Source organism: Hemiscyllium ocellatum, chromosome 18 (assembly GCF_020745735.1).
Source record: "Hemiscyllium ocellatum isolate sHemOce1 chromosome 18, sHemOce1.pat.X.cur, whole genome shotgun sequence".
Lineage (NCBI taxonomy): Eukaryota > Metazoa > Chordata > Chondrichthyes > Orectolobiformes > Hemiscylliidae > Hemiscyllium > Hemiscyllium ocellatum.
Genome location: NC_083418.1, coordinates 51,335,533 through 51,349,091, shown reverse-complemented (window position 1 = coordinate 51,349,091; position 13,559 = coordinate 51,335,533). Strand labels below are relative to the sequence as shown.

General features: G+C 39.4%; 1 protein-coding gene across 2 annotated transcripts in view; it reads left to right on the top strand.

Moving 5' to 3' along the window:
• Positions 1-13,559, top strand: part of lrrc56 (leucine rich repeat containing 56) — a 134,754-nt gene that overhangs the window by 16,426 nt on the left and 104,769 nt on the right. For both annotated transcript variants that reach the window (XM_060838536.1, XM_060838537.1), the window contains one exon: positions 809-971. In XM_060838536.1, coding sequence (XP_060694519.1) covers positions 816-971 — 156 coding nt within the window. In that variant the 5' untranslated portion in view covers positions 809-815. The remainder of the gene's footprint in view (positions 1-808; positions 972-13,559) is intronic.

The following is a 13,559-nucleotide window of genomic DNA, read 5'->3' as shown; positions in this document are numbered from 1 at the left end:
GGATGAGTGCCATGCCTCTAGGAATTCCCTGGCTGTTCTCTGTTTGGCATGTCCTATAATAGTAGTGTTGTCCCAGTCGAACTCATGTTGATTGTCATCCGAGTGTGTGGCTACTAAGGATAGCTGGTCATGTCGTTTCATGGCTGGTTGGTGTTCATGGATGCGGACCGTTAGCTGTCTTCCTGTTTGTCCTATGTAGTGTTTTGTGCAGTCCTTGCGTGGGATTTTATACACTACATTGGTTTTGCTCATGCTGATTATCGGGTCTTTCATCCTGGTGAATTGTTGTCTGAGAGTGGCTGTTGGTTTGTGTGCTGTTATGAGTCCTAGTGGTCGCAGTAGTCTGGCTGTCAGTTCAGAAATGTTTTTGATGTATGGTAATGTGGCTAGTACTTTGGGTTGTGGCATGTCCTCATTCCATTGTCTGGACAGCTGGAACTGACAACCAGAAGCGGCAGGTACAAATCACTATAAATGCCGGAGGAAACATCACAGAAGCGCTTCACAAGAGGCTCCCAATCACTGAGGATGTCACCTAGACAGGGGGCGAAACGTCTGCAACACAAATTCCCAGCTCGGCGAACAGAACCACAACAACGAGCACCCGAGCTACAAATCTTCTCCCAAACTTTGAAGGTAGAGAACTCACTAGGGCTCTTGGAGAGAAACTCCATGAAACTTGTCAAAATTGACACTTATCAGATTTCTGGTAAAATTTGGCCCACAGTTAAATTGATAGTATTTTTAAGTTCATAGCTTTTTTTTTAAAAAAGCTACAGTTCTACTCATTACTGTTCTTTGTTTGCAGGGTATCAATGGAACTTCATCACTGCCCAGCCTTTGTTACCCGCACAGGCACTGCAACAGTTAGGGTGCTGGATTTTGGGCAGCCAGGATTACGAAATCCCAGTCCAGTTATTAAAGATGAATGTGAATTCCTTATTGAAGAATATCTTTCTCCTTCCAAATTGGTGAGTTTTTTTAAATAAGTACAATTGTATCCAGGTTTACCTAATCATAAAACACTTTTAGATTGAAGCTTTATGAGTTTAATATTGTATACACCTGACTTAGTCACTGTTGGCCTGTTCTGAATTTCTTGGGGTCCCAGAGATTCATCGTACTGTTGACTCATAGAATTGGTGTTCTAGCTCATTAATCAGTGTGGACAACTTCAAATATCATTAAATCCATTAGATTTCAATTTTCCATGTGACCACAAGGCTGTAAATGCATGGACCTCCGTCAAATAAAACGCTTGGCCCTTCCCAATGTAATCTCCTTGCACTATTAATAATATCTACCAGTAGAAATGTATGGCATTCAAACATGTATCTTGAATGAAACCAGCTGCTAGAATCACTGGCCCAAAACTATAAGTTGTGTAGAATAAATTAAAAATGATTACGTCAGAGGAAAGATATAATATAGATCTTCAAAATCAATGATTTGATGAGAAGATCAGGAGGAATTATTTCAGTGGTAGAGAGTGATGTTGGTAACTAGAGGACATGGACTTAAGATAATTGGCAAAAAAACAAGAGGCTACTTACTTGAAGGAAAAGAAATATTGTGCAGTGAGATGTTGTGATTTGGAATGCATTGTCTAAAAGGGTGGTGGAAACTAAATTTAACAGTAGATTTTAACAGAAAACTGATTTTAAAAAATTGCAAGCCTGTGGAGAAAGAGCAAGGGAGTGGGATTATCTGGGTAACTCCTTTTCTTTCAAAAAGCTCCCACACGTATATAAGGTTGAATGATCTCCCCCTACAACATTGCTCTATGGTTTTGTTGCAAATTAACTAAAGGGAAAGTAAGAAAAAGCTCATTACACAGAGGAAGTTCTGTGTCTCCATCATTCAGGTGAATTACAAGTTTTTAAAAATGGAATTAGTGACTTCAATGAATAAGAAAGCTACTAAGGACATGGGAGTGAACAAGGGAGTGAAATTCTAATCAATGCCCTACAGATACAGCAGCCTTGTTGGAGCACGTGCTGCTCTGTGTAGCTCCAATTCTTTGCTATTTACCGCATAACAAAAACAACATCTTGGATTTGTATTGCAATTTTAAATTCTCCAAGTATTTTACAGGTGATATCAAACAAAATTTGATACAAAATAATGAGGAATGCGAGAGGTTAAAGATGGATCAAAGAAATGGATTTTAAGGTGTCTCTTCAAGGAGGACAGAAAGGTAAAGAGATTTAAGGAGGGCTTTCCAGAAGTTAGGGCCATGGCCGCTGAAGGCACAGCTGCAAATAGTGGAAAAGAAATGGAAATTTTTAGCATTGGAGGTGTTGAAAGATCTCAAAGGCTTCGAAATTTGGATGAGGTCAATAGATAGGGAGGAACTTAAAATTGTCATGTTTTAAAAATTTAAACAATTAGGAGAAAGTGAGGTCTGCAGATGCTGGAGATCACAGCTTAAAAATGTGTTGCTGGAAAAGCGCAGCAGGTCAGGCAGCATCAAAGGAACAGGAGAATCGACGTTTCGGGCGGCTTATGCCCAAAACATCAATTCTCCTGTTCCTTTGATGCTGCCTGACCTGCTGCACTTTTCCAGCAACACATTTCTAAGCTAAAAATTGAAACAAAGCGAGGTCTCGTACCCAAGGTAGCTTTGGAGGCGAATATCATGTTCAGTTGTTTGGCAGGCTGCATGTAGGTTGATAACTGAAAGAATGGTTATTCAATAAGGTCAAAATATGATTTTGTATTAAGATGTCTGTGGGAGAACTGAAAACCAAAATAAAATGAACTTCAAAAACACAAATTATCATAAACATTTCACTTTTAGTAACTTATATATTTTACATTGATTCTGAATCATATGTTTTAATAGACAAATTATACTTCAAATAGAAAATGAAATTTAATTTTAAATAGTCAAAGCAACAAAGATCTTAGGAAACACGAGAACTCAAATCATTCCCTAACCAAATGTGGCTCTACATAACTGCATAATTCCAAGAACACGGAGCGAATGTGCCTCATTGTTTTCTGCTTTCATTATACGAGACAGTGTACTGTACTACATCAACAACAAATGTGATGGGTGCATCGTCATCTACAAGAATATAAAATATAACAGATAAAAATACTATAAAGGTAAAATAGTGCATATGCTGGAAATCTGAAACAAACACAGAATGTTGGAGATACTCAGCAAATCTGGCAGAATCTGTGGAGACAGAAACCACTAACATTTCGAGTCCAGTATGAATCATCATAATAGGCAAAGGTCATAAATTGTTATGAAATGTCAGTTTATTTCTCATTCCTTAAAAAATCACTTTGAACTTTACAACACAGAAACAGGACATTCAACTCAACTAGTCTATGCCAGTTGCTATGACTAAGATGGGAGTCATGCAGTGTTTTGTTTTGTAGTCTCTCTGCTCCCTGGATCACCGCATAAGTTCAAAAATCTTTTAACCAAGTCTTGATTTGGCTTGATATTATTTCTCTGTTTTAGATTTCAAAAGAAAAGATCGACCAACCAGGTTTCTTTCATTAATATAAAATAATCAATTTATTATAAAACAAATGCTAAATCTGAATGAAACAATATAATCCTGATGACCCAGGGCTATGGAGATGATTGGTAGAGTGTTTGAACAGATTTACAAGAATGACAATTATAATTCAAAGTTGTTTAAATTGCAATTTTTGTCATATGAAAATGTAACAGTTACCACTTATAAATAACTAAAAACACATATACACATTTTAAAAAGAAAAACACTTTCTGACCAAGTGTGGATATTTTTGAACATATAAGACAAGTTACAAAAAGTTTTGGAGTGTGCCAATGTTACGGTTTACAGTTGTGGTTATGATACTAATCATATATGGATGTCTCGGGAGTCTTAGTAGACACTTGAATAAGATATTGTGAAGTTCTTTCAGAAGAGCAATCACATTTCACAAATTCATCAAACAGCTTTTTTAGAAACAGGAGACTCGAGTGGGCAGCTTGTTCTTAGCTGGCTTTTCTTCTAACCAGCTTCAAAATGGAGAGTCCAAAACTGCAAACACTGCTCAATGAGGACAGCATGCATTCAGTTGTAAAATAGTATTAACAATTTGGATGAAGGAACTGAGGGCATTGTTGCTAAGTTTGCAGATTATACAAAGATAGGTAAAGGAAAAGATAGTGTTGGAGAATTGGGGATGCTGCATTAGGACTTGGAGACTAGGAGTGGGCAAAGATGTGGTAGTTGGAATGTAATGGGATAGTGTGGGATACATCTTGGTAGGAAGAATAGAGGTGTAGACTGTTTTCCAAATGGGGAAAGGCTTTGGAAGGGACTTTGGAATCCCCGTAAAGAATTCTGTTAAGATTAACATTCAGGTTCAGTTGACAATTAAGAAGGCAATGTTAGCATTCATTTTGAGAGAACTAGAGTAGAGAGTAGAGAACAAGAGTAGAGAGGCTATATAAAGCTTGGTTAGAGCGCATTTGGACTATTGTGTATAATTTTGGGCTCTGTACCTAAGGACGTATGAGCAGGCCTTGGAGGGAGTCCAGAGGAAGTTCACAGAAATGATCCTGGGAATGCAGGGCTTGTCATATGAAGAGCAGTTCAGGAATCTGGGTCTGTACTGAATGGAGTTTAGAAGGATGAGGAGGGACATCTTAGCTCTAAAGAGAATGTTTCCAGATTCTCGCCTTTCAGTTCTTGGCAAGGGATTGAAAAAGGGATATCCTGGTAGACTAAAGTGAATAATGATTTGGATTATAATCATCATTCATGTAAATCTGTTCAGCGTTCTGCCAATCTCCTCCATAGCCCTGGGTCATCAGGATTTGATTGTTTGTTTCAGATTTGGTGTTTGCAGCATGCTCTTCCTAGCATATATTATAACATCTTGTATTCAGATGACTCACGTAATTTAGTAAGACGTCTCAAGGTTCTTAAGTGCAAAAGCAATTTTTTAAAAATCCGCAGGAGAACAGCTTTCTAAAAGCTTGCTTTGGAGTGGTGGGTTTCAAGAAGCATCATAGAAGAAAAGGGAGGGTTGGAAAGGACTAAGGAGTGAATTCTAGATCTTGGGATTTTACTGGAAGCACAACCATCAATAGTGGAAAGATTGAAATCCGAGATGTCCAATAGGGCAGAATTGAGGGAGTGTAAAGATCTAAAACTCTTGAGCTTGAGCAAGTTAAGAGAGAGAGAGCAAGAATTTTGTGGTGGTGGGAGGGGTCTCACTGACAGCTCCAAAAGTGGGCAGTTTTGCATCAGTGATTAGTAGGATACTGAGTCATATCTGTCTAGTGGCATCAATTAGATACAGTTGTCTGCTTTGCGAGATATTTGCAGATTAGAGGAGAGGCAGCTCAGCAGCCACAATGTTGCAATCTATGATACATTGCTACAGCTCTGAATTAACCAGAAGGAGTGGGATACAGTGATGGTCGAAGATTCTACTGGAGTAAGTATATCTATGAATTTGGTTCAACATGGGAGCTCAATGCACAGAGTAAAAGAGATACATTAAGTTAGGTTTACTCCAAGTAATAAGGTCTCCAGAGTGAGAGGTGAACATACTTGTTAAATATATGATTGATACCAGTGTAAAAAAATGAAAAGACAGGAGATGCTAGAGTAATTACTAGTAAATGAAGCTATGGCAGAATGGGCGATGTATTGTTGCAACTACATTTGGGTATTTCTGGACCCTAAAATTATTCAGGGCAAACATATAATAGGTTTTTGCAATTTGAGGAACTTGAGTATGAATTGCAAATGATCCACCAAATCAGGAAAGGGGAAAGCTACTTGAATGCTGCTCCAGTAAGTGGTCACAACCCTCAGATTAGGTCATTCAAATTTGGTCCCTGATAAGGAACAGGAGAGTGCAACAGCAGATGAGGCAGCTATGGGAACCCAGAAGTAATATTTGAAAATCCACCGGTCCCTGTAATTGACCAATCATGAAGTCTTACAAGCTGTGTGGGGGCTTGCAGGGAGGATGAGCAAACTGACCAGGGTACTGTAGAACAGGAAGCCATTCTGGTGGGTGGACAAATAGAAACATAGTAGAGGTCAAGGAAAGTAGAATTTGTGAAATGGATACTGTTCTCCACAGGTATGATCATGAGTCCCGAAGGCTGTGTTGCCTGCCTGTGCCAGGATTAAGGACATCTCTTCAGGGTTGGAGGAGAACTTGTAATCGGTGGGAAGGGATCCACTTATTGTTGTCCACGTCAGTACTAATGACCATGGAAAGGAGGTTCTCCTCTGGATTTGAACAATTAGGAACTAAACTAAAAAGTAGAACCACCAAGATAATAATCTCATAATTACTGCCTGAGTCATGAGCAAACTGCCACAGGATAAATAAAATCAAGGAGTTAAATATGTGACTCCAGAATTGGTGTGGGAGGAATGAGTTTCAATTCTTGGAGCACTGGCACCAGTACTAGGGTACAAGGAGCTGACCTGGTTGGACGGTCTGCACTTGAAACATACTGGGATCAGTGTCCCAAGGAATCAAATAACTACTGCTGTAGACAGGGCTTTAAATTAAATAGAATGGAGGAAGGTTCTGGCAAGAGTTGTGTAAGCTTACAAACCAAAAGGATATGGCATTATTGCAAAGCAGCTATTCAATAACCAAAGCAGGATGGAAGGGACAGATTGTACAATGCCAAGAAAAAACATTTAGGATCAAAGGAGGGCAAATAGTAAAAAGGTAAGATTAATGACTTTTTTTTAATGCGCATCATATAGATGAATAAAGGTACAAATAAAGGTTATTGGGTATGATCTTACGGTAATTTTGGAGACGTGGTTACAAGGAGATCAAAGCTGAAAACTGAACATTTAGAGCTATGACTTGACTTTTCAAAAAGACATGCAGAAAGCAAAGGATAGTGGGAGAGCTTTGCTAGCATGATCTGAAATAAGGTCAATAGCAAGAAATGATTTTGGATCAGAAGATGTAGCATTCACATGGGTGAGGGTAAGAAATAAGAGGCAGAAGACACTGGTGGGAGTAGTCTGTAGGTCCCTATAATCGTAGCATCCGTACAGCAGAGAATAGGAAAGAGAATAAGAAAGACATTGTTGCATTGAAAAATGGGGAAATTGTGTGCTGGAGGCATTTTTAACCATAGAGCTCTAAATACCTTATGATATGTTATAGACCTATGTAAGTTCAATGTTGTAAAAAGACAAGGAAAAACAGTCAAAGCCAAATCCAGTTTTAATATGCTGCATGTTTTATCTGTTCATGTTCTGAATCATATATCATTGGTAATCCTCAAAATTATAGTTTTGAGTAAATTGACATTACAAAGAAAGAAAGTGTACTTTAAAAGTACCTTTCATGACTTGGGGCTGTCATAAAATGCTTTGTAACCAATGAAATAATTTTGAAGCATTGAAGTCTAATCACTGTTATAATTCAATAAGTGGAGCATGTACTGACTTATGAACAACCAATTTCCTCACTCAGGCAGGTTAATAAAGGCAGTGCATCAGCACTTTTAGACACATTGCTGATTAAAATGACCATTTCCTGAAAATGAACATTATGGAAGGGAGAAAAAGCCTCTGACCAGACCAAAAGGAGCATTCAGTACAGGGCAAATCATAAATGAGTACTCATACTATCTGTTTAATCACAATTCACAATGGGGGTGAGGAGTGATTCTATGCTTTCCGTTCAATTATTCTCACCACAAGCATGTTATTGGGAGATTCAGATAACATGCCATTGAGAGATGATACTACAATGTGTACACTCAGGGTCAGTGTTGACGGCTTCTCCAATAAGATGCAGTGGGGGTGCATCCATCCATAATCCATTGTGTATCCCTGTGGCTCCATTTGTAGCTAGCTCATATCCAAAAGCTGAGTCTAAGACTTGAGCACAAAATTTAAGGCTTACTATCTGATGAAGTATTGACTGCCAGTTATGCCATCTTTTACATGAAACTATAAACCTAGGCCTCAAGTGCCCTTTCCAGCAGATATAATTATACTAGTTTGAAGAAATTCCTTGTGTTCTGAGGCCAATATTCATCTTCCAGTCAACATCACAAAAACACTTTTTGACCCTTTTATTGCTTTGCTGTTTGTGAGAGCTTGCAGTTTGGTTGCTCTAGTTCCTACTTTACACTTGTCACATGCACTTCATTAGCTGTAAAGTGCTTTTAGACATCTGTTGATTGTGAAAGGCATACTGTTCCTGTTCCATTTTTCTTTCAAATAAAACTGAATTTGTTTGTCTGTTTAATTTGAGTACAAACATATTTCTAACTGTAAATATTTAGTGTTTATGTATATAACTTTGAAAATGACAAATTATATGTTGATAAAACAACCGTATACTTTTATTAATAGATACTGTTGCTGTATAATTGATCTTTAATCGAAACTGTTGGTCCATAGCTTAAGTCAAGAAAATAATACAATTTTTTTTGTATGTAAGTCTCTTGTGGCATTGCAAGTTGGAAAAACAATTGTATAAATCAATTGAAGTTCATTAACATACTGAAAAAAGACTAAGTTTTACCAAGCTAACCAATACATTGACTGGCATTGATATTGGAAGCATTGAATGCTGGTAAAAGTCAGCTGGAGATTTCAATTTGTTTGACTGCTTTTCTGGATTTTGCAGAATTGGGTAGACACATGCCTTAGCCAAAATGACACTGAGACCCCAGAGCCATATGTCCTGCCCCTGATTCTAGATAATATTTTCACTGTTGATTTAAATGTATTGAATCCACTATAGCAATGCGAGTTTGTTTTATACCTATCAAAGTGTCCAGTAGATACTTGAAACTTTATTTTCTCACAGCAAGCCCTTTTAGGTCTATCCATGGTGGATAATGGTGAGTTGATGAAGACCCCAGAAACTACAATGACAAACACAGCCTGGTTGATCCTACAATGTCCTCCTTACCAACATTTAATGGAAATATATCTGAGACAGTCAAGCAACGGTCTGACATAGCCAAAGTCATAGATTCATATCTTACACACAAAATCCCAGATGACATCATCACTATCCGAGGAGGTGGTGTAGAGTTGTGAGGGAGCTTCCTTAGGAGTCATCAGCCTTTGATGAAGCGCCTTGGAATCGGGTCAGACATGGGCAAGAAAACCTTGAATGCTAATTATCAAGTTACCCTTGCCCCTCCCCCAAGCTAGATGGGTGCAGCTCCAACAAACTCAAGAAGCTTGACACTATCCAGAACAAAGCAGCTACTCTACTGGCTTCACATCCAGAAACATCCATACCCTGCACCGTCAATGCTGAGTAGCAGCAGTGTGTACCATTGACAAGATACACTGCAGAAATTCATCAAAGATCCTTTAGACAGTATCTCCTAAACCCACTTCCATATAGAAGGACAGGGCCACCAGATACATGCAAGTTCCCCTCACCATCCTGAGCTGGAAATATATTGCTGTTTCTTCAATATAGCTGGACCTCCTTCCATACACGCACGATCCTTTGCATGAAAAAGTTGTCCCTTGGGTGGCTCAGTAGTTAGCACTGCTGCCTCACAGCCCCAGGGTCCCAGGTTTGATTCTAGCCTCTGCCCACTGCCTGTGTGGAGTTTGCACGTTCTCTCCGTGTCTGCGAGGGTTTCCTCCGGGTGCTCCGGTTTCCTCCCACAGTCCAAAGATGAGTAGGTCAGGTGAATTGGCCATGCTAAATTGCCCATAGTGCTAGGTGCATTAGTTAGAGGGGAATGGGTCTGGGTGGGTTACCCTTCGGACGGTTAGTGTGGAATGGTTGGGCCGAAGCGCCTGTTTCCACACTGTAGGCAATCTAATCTAATTAAATTAAATCTTTCCACTCGCCCCTTAAACCTATGCTCTCTAGTTTTGAACTTCCCCACCCTGGGAAAAGACTTTGTCTAATTACCCTATCCATGCCCCTCATGATTTTATAAAACCTCTACAAGGTCATTCCTCAGCCTCCGATGCTTAAGTGAAAATAGCCGCAGGCTGTTTAGCTCTAACCCTCTAACTCTGGCAATATCCCTGTAAATCTTTTCCTAATTCTTTTAAGTTTCACAACATCCTTCTGATAGCAGGGAAACCAGAATTGCACGCAGTATTCCAATAGTGGCCTAACCAATAGCCGCAACATGAACTACCAACTCCAAACTCAAATGCATTGTCCAATAAAGACAAGCATATCAAACGCTATCTTCACTATCCTATCTACCTGTGACTCCATGTGCAAGGAACTATAAACCTGCACTCCTAGGTCTCTTTGTTCAGCAACATTCCCCAGGACCTTACCATTATGTGTGTAAGTCCTGCCCTGATTTTCAAAATGCAGCACTTTATGTTTATCTAAATTAAACTCTATCTGCCTCTCCTCGGCCCATTGGCCCATCTGATCATGATATTGTTTACTTTAAGGTAACCTTCTTCGCTGTCCGTTATACCTCCAATTTTGGTGTCATCTGCAAACTTACTAACATACCCCCAAATTCACATTCATGATAATATTGGTAAGAGAGACCACCAAACAGTCCTTGTGGAGACAAAATCTTATCTCCGCATTGAGTATATCCTCCACCGAGTTTTGTGGCACTATCATGGTGCTAAATGGATAGACTTTGAATAGATTTGGCAACTGAAGAGTGGACATTCATAGGCATTGTGGATCATCAGCAGCAGCCGAATTGTATTCCCAATACAATCTGAAAACTCATGGCCTGATACATGGAGTGACATCCACATCCTGTGAGTGAATTTTTTTAAAAAAAGCATTGGTTGGCAGGGCATGAGTTGGTCTGAGGCTATAAGGGAATGGGGATGAGGGGAGGCTCCTGAGCTCTACCCATGTAGCATAGTGACGAATTGTCAGAAGAGGGACAATGGAATATATTGGTATAGTAACAATAAGGAGCTATGTGAATGAGTGAGGTTGATATGAGTTGGATGTAGTCTGCTGAGAAGTTTTAAGGGGCGTGAGATGGGAGTGCTGGAATGTGTTCTTCTGGAGGATGGGAGGTGCTATGTGTAGGTAGGGGATATGGGTAGATCACTGTGGATTGGTATGGATGCAACGAATGACAATTAAAGGTGAATAAAGAAGGTTGAGTTGGCCTGATGGAGAAGTGTATAGGAAGTGGGGATTGGTGAGGTGGTATGATAGATTGAAGGCTAGAGGGTCTAACTGTTTATATTGGGTCCAAGTCTCAGAGCACTGAAGTGGGTCTTTAAAACAGCTGCCTCAGCACCTGGTAGCCCCTAAGTCAGCCTCTGAACTGTTTCTGGGTCATTGTGCTCAACTCAACTCAACTCCCCTCAACAAAAATGTAGCAGCTTGCACTTGTTTCTTCCATTGTGAATGCACTAGATTAGGAATTTTCCAGATTTTGTGCACCCAACTTGTGAGCAAATGTTCAGACCCTTGATTCCCCTAGTTTATTTGGAAAGCCTATTTATTTTCTTTCTCCCAATGTAGTTGTGAAAATTAGTTTGTAAAAACTACTGGTGTGAAAGAATATTCCTTGTGCAGTTTTACACAGGCATGTGGCTTTGAAGACGTGATTGTCTCTATTACCATGTGAGACAACATGGAGAGCAGGATCTTTTTCACTTGGTGACTTATCCTAACATTGATTGTGTTAATGAGAAAGCTGCTATTGTTGCTTGTATGCTCAGTGTGTGTTATAATTTATGCATTGTACGAACTTCATGACACCTCTATTTTAAACTTCTCACCCACATATTCAAATTTCTCTGTGGCCTTGCCCTGCTTTATCTTTGTATCTGCTTCTATTCTTCAGATTTCTGCATTTCTCCAATTCAGTGGTGCGTTAAATGAAATGTCAACTTGTTGTCGGCAAGTTCTCATCAACAACAATGAGATAATGACCATCTGTTCTAGTGATATTGATTAAGGGATGAATATTGGCCAAGATGGGAGAGAGGTCCCTTGTATTTTACAAAAGTGCTATTGGAGCTTTCATGTCCACCAAAGGGTTTGATGGGATCTCCTTTAATCTTCTCTACTTAAAAAGGCAGTCCAAAAGTACAGCACTCCTTTAGTTTTGCACTGGAGAACCACTAGAAAGTTGCTGAATGATAAGTAGTTCAAAACAATCCTTCAAAAGGCAATGGTGAAGAGTTGAAGCTTCATGAGAAACAGATGCTATTGAAATTGTTAATTATGTTAATTTGCCCTTCCATCTGGAAACTGTATTTGATAACTGTAATAGTTCTAAGTTACTCAAGTTGAACATGAAGTAAGCATCAATACAAAAGCAAAAATGTGTGCTAGGGTGAAATTCTGTGGCTTGGCTGTTTGGGTTACTTGCTGCATGTACACAAACTGAATATCAATGAACTGTTTTATTGGGAAAACCAACAGAGATATTGGCAGATCCAGGCTCCACTAACAACCGTATGTGTAAATTTAGTGCCTCATCTCCTACAATGAGTGCTGTGCTCTTGGGCAGAATAGGCAACTTTACATCTATCTTTCATAAAGCTCTCCAGTCATCTGAGGATTTCCTCTCCTCATGTCTGAGTCTGTGTGGATTAATTAATAGAGATTAATTGCTGTTTTAGTCAAATTTTCCAATGTCATTAATTCATATTATCAGAATGGTGTAAAATGAATAATATAGAAACATGGACAGATGGCTTACTCCTGTCTGCTTTCTATCAAGCCTGTTCTGTTATTCAATATGATTGTGGCTGATTCTCTATCTCAATGTCATGTTCCAACTTACTCTCCATACCTTTTGTTGCCTTTAATATCTAAAAATTGATTAACCTCTTCCTTGAAAATATGGAGTGTCCAGGCCTCTTGAGCCCTCTGTGGGAGCAAATTTCACAAGTTGACAGCTCTCTAAGAAATGTTTTCTTATCTCTGTCCTAAATGGTCCAACTCATATCTTGAAATTGTGACCTTGCTTGTAGGTGAACTTCCATTCATTTAGCTCAAGCAATCCCTGTGTTCCTGATGCTAGTGCAACATTTGACAAGGCACCGCATAAATGACTTATCCAGAAGGTTAGACCTGCGGAGGTTAAGGGTCGAGTATTGGCTTGGATAGAGGATTGACTGTCTGACAGAAAGCAAAGGATCATGATGAATGGGTTCTTCTCTAGATGGCAAACTGTAGCTAATTGGGTGCTGCAAGGTACAGTTCTTGGACCTCAACTATTTACAATCTGTGTAAGTGATCTGTAAGCAGGAACAGCGTTTAATAGCAAAATTATGGATCATACTAGAATAATTGGGAAAGCAGGCTGTGATGAGGAGACAGAGTTTACAGGTGGATATTGATAGGTTTGTAGAGTGGGGCAGAATTAGCAGATGGAGTTTAATGTGGATAATTGCGAGATTATCCATTTTGGCCGGAAAAATAAAAGGACAAATTATTATTTAAATGGAAAGTAGATTCAAAGTGTGTCGGTGCAGAGGGATCTGGGTGTCTGTGCATGAATCACAGAAAGTGAACAACCCCAATTATCCAAACGACACAGACAGGGAGTATTTTGTTCGGATAACTGATCTGAGGGCCATGGGGTGTGGGTGTGAGACCAGGTTGCAGTTCCT